We start from the raw sequence: 3,138 nt of genomic DNA on the forward strand, positions 1-3,138 counted from the left end.
CGGGCGCCGCCCGCGGAAAAGATGCTCCGTGCCCCCCCGAAAACGAAAGCTCTGCCCCACGCTGGGAGCCGTGCCATAGGAAATGTGTCGGGGCTAACGATACTTAAAATTAACCTAAATGGCTAGTAACAGAAATTAAAACCAAAATGAACGCTTCCCGCTCCCGTCGCAAATTCTCCCGACTCTTGACCTCCCCGAGGGGGGCCCCGGGCAAGGGAGAGGGCGCTAGGGATCGGTACCTTTCTGGTGAAACCCTTTGCCACAAAATTCACAGACGAAAGGTTTGTAGCCGGCGTGTATCCGCGTGTGTGTGTTCAGGGTCGAGCTCCGGTTAAAGGCTTTGCCGCACTGGTTGCACTTGTGTGGCTTTTCCTGGAGGGAAACAAACGCCAGATCACGGCTGGTCGGTTGCTTTGCCAGGTTTCCGTGTTAGCTGACGGCTCGACATCGCCTCGGCCCGCTCCCATTGCGGGGCACCCCCCGGTACCCCCACCGCGCTTGGGGCAAACGAAATTCCCCGCGGCTCCGGCTCAGTCGCCCCCCGCGCCGCGGCGCGTCCTCGGAGCGGCCGGACAACGCCGGGCTCCCGAAAAGCGTGAGCGGAGGGGTCTCGGGGAAGGAAGGAGGGAGGGGGGGAGGCTCACCTGGGTGTGGATGATCTTGTGCCGGCAGAGCGTGCTCGCCTGTCTGAAGCCCTTCCCGCAAACTTTGCAAACAAAGGGTCTGGCTCCTGTGTGCACCGGCATATGGCGAGTTAAGTTATAATGTGCATTAAATACCTTGAGAGTGAAATCACACAACAACAACGACAACAGAAAAAAATTGTGATTAGAAAGCGAGAGCGCCGAGGGGAACCCGTCGTTTAAAAATCAAGCAAGCGAGCGACCGACAAGGCGGCGGGCAGGGGGACGGGGGCAGGAGGCTGGGAAGCAGGGGAGGAGAGGCGGGGTGCGGCTCTACCTGGCTCTACTTGCCTTTCCACAAACTTCACACGTGAAAACTTTGGGCTTGCTGCTCGGGGAGCCGCGGCTGAACTCCGAGGTCTTGTAGGCGATTTTTTCCGAGAGGATCTGGGCGCTTTCTTTCATGTAATGCTGCAGCTGAGCCTGCGACAAGTCCTTGAAGGCCACCCCCGCCGGGTACTTGTCCACGGCCGGCAGCACCAGCTTGTTCCGCTCCGCCAGGTAAGCCTTGGGCTGCGGGTGCAAGGGAGAGCTGAGGAAATAAGAAGCCACCGGGTGGATGTTGACACTGGAGGACGGGTGACAAGGGCTGTCGCCTCGGTTGAAATAGCACAGGGCTCCCATGGCGTGGAAGGAGGAGTGATTGACCACTCGGGGTCTTACCAGTTTGTACTGCTGCAAGGGCAGGGCATCGCGGGGGAAATCTCCTTTCAAGCTCAGGGCACAGTTCAAGAGATCGCCGCAGCTAAAGGCGGGCGAGGAAGAGGAGTCTAAATGAGCCTTCCTGGGTTCTGCTCCGGCCACCGCCGCTTTGGGCAGGGGGTCGTACGCCACCGGGACAAAGGGGATCATGCAGGGGATGGAGGAGTTGAGGTGCAGCGGGTGCTTGGGGTCGCCTTTGGCCACGGAGCCGTGGAGGAGCTGCGGGACGGGGATGGAGCGGGGCTCTGGCGTCCGCGCCATGATGCGCTCAATGGAGAAGGCGAGGGGCTTGGGCGTGCTGATCATGTTGCTCCTGGCAGACAGGCTTTCTCTGGCCGGAGAAGTCGCTAGGATTTTGGTCGCCGTGTGGTGGCCACTATTGTCCATGGCTGGATTGCATTTGTTCGCCCGGTTTGAGCCGCTTTGGTAGACGCCTCTTTTTTTTTTTTTTTTTTTTTTTTTTTTTTTCTCTCCTTTTCTTTTCTCCTCTCCCCTCTCTCTCTCTTTCACTCTCTCTGCCCCTTTTCTTGTCACTGATCTGCAAAGAGGGAGACCAGCATCGCCGCCGCCACCATCACCAGAGCCTCCGCCGGCGGAACCAGCCTTCTCAGTCCAGTGGACTCACGCCAGCCCATCACAGTTTACTTTGGCGCACCAATGACTCGGGACAATCGCTACTTATTTCTATCAATAGAAAGTGTTGTGTCAATAACGCAGCCAAGATCTCGCCAATCGTTAACTTCCAAGAGGAGAAGGTAAACTAGATAATTGCTCAATTCGCTTCCAACAGTCAACAGGAAAAGTTTTTTCCCCCCCAGTAAGCGGCTACTTTTCATTGGCGCCCGCGCCTCCCCCGCCCAGGGAAGGAGGCGTCTCTCCCTCCTTGCTTCTCTCCCCTCTGCCTCCCTCTCTCTCTCTCTCTCTCTCTCTTTTTTTATTATTATTATTTGCAATCTGCTTAACCAGGCTTTAGAGGCCAAGCAAATCCGAGATCAATTTTCTTGTTTGGCTTTAAGTGACATCATCTAAAATCATTGTCCAAGTGCTAAATAGGGATGTGAAACCCAATTCAAGGGCAAGCGCCAGGGTATTTGTCAAATGAGGTGCTGCAGAAGAAGCGGCTGGAGGGGAAGCTGTTTGTTTCCTTGCCACTTTCCAGCCCGAGATCTCTTTGTGCGTGGGGGTGTGTGTGTGTGAGGGAGGGAGATGGCTGCTCTGCTCCTGGGACTGCTCCTGGTCTGCTCACTGCTCTAAAGAATAAGGTCAGATGGCTGTGAGCTTTTGGAAAACACAGAAAACAAATGAGCGGGGAACCTACTATAAGCAGACGGTGAGAGCAACGCATGGGGTTGTAGGGACAACCCGGGCCAAATCCAAGAAGTGCTTGTGAGCAAAAGGATGAATCAAAACCTGGAGCTGGGGAAGAGAAGGAAAAGGAGGTAAGAGGAGGGAACACCTTTTCAATCTAAATCTCTGTTTGGGGGAGAGAGAGAGAGAGGCAGAGAGATCACAAGCTCCATATACACCAGGTCTAAGTTCTCTGTCTTTCAATAATACATGCACGATACACATACGGAAAACTCAAGATCGGTGTAGGTGCACGAAGAAATACAGATGACACACACACTGCTTACAGGTATATATGCACCTAAACAGGTGCGCTCACCAGGTATTTAAGTGAAGCTGGGCGGCCTGTTCCGGACGGGTACCTCCAGCGCCCCAGGTGCTTGTACCTAGGGCGAGGCAAAGGGTC

General features: G+C 55.3%; 1 protein-coding gene across 1 annotated transcript in view; it reads right to left on the reverse strand.

Annotated features, from left to right (window-relative positions):
- The window catches only part of FEZF1 (FEZ family zinc finger 1), a gene marked incomplete at its 3' end in the record, with an annotated part of 2,276 nt that extends 504 nt beyond the window's left edge, over positions 1–1,772 (reverse strand). The window contains exons 1-3 of the mRNA XM_008935569.1: positions 975–1,772; positions 645–779; positions 240–372 (exon numbers count right to left, since the gene is read on the reverse strand). Coding sequence (XP_008933817.1) covers positions 240–372; positions 645–779; positions 975–1,772 — 1,066 coding nt within the window. The remainder of the gene's footprint in view (positions 1–239; positions 373–644; positions 780–974) is intronic.
- Between the last annotated feature and the right edge of the window lie 1,366 nt (positions 1,773–3,138).

This window comes from Merops nubicus, unplaced genomic scaffold (genome assembly GCF_000691845.1).
Source record: "Merops nubicus isolate BGI_N331 unplaced genomic scaffold, ASM69184v1 scaffold50932, whole genome shotgun sequence".
Taxonomy (NCBI): Eukaryota; Metazoa; Chordata; class Aves; order Coraciiformes; family Meropidae; genus Merops; species Merops nubicus.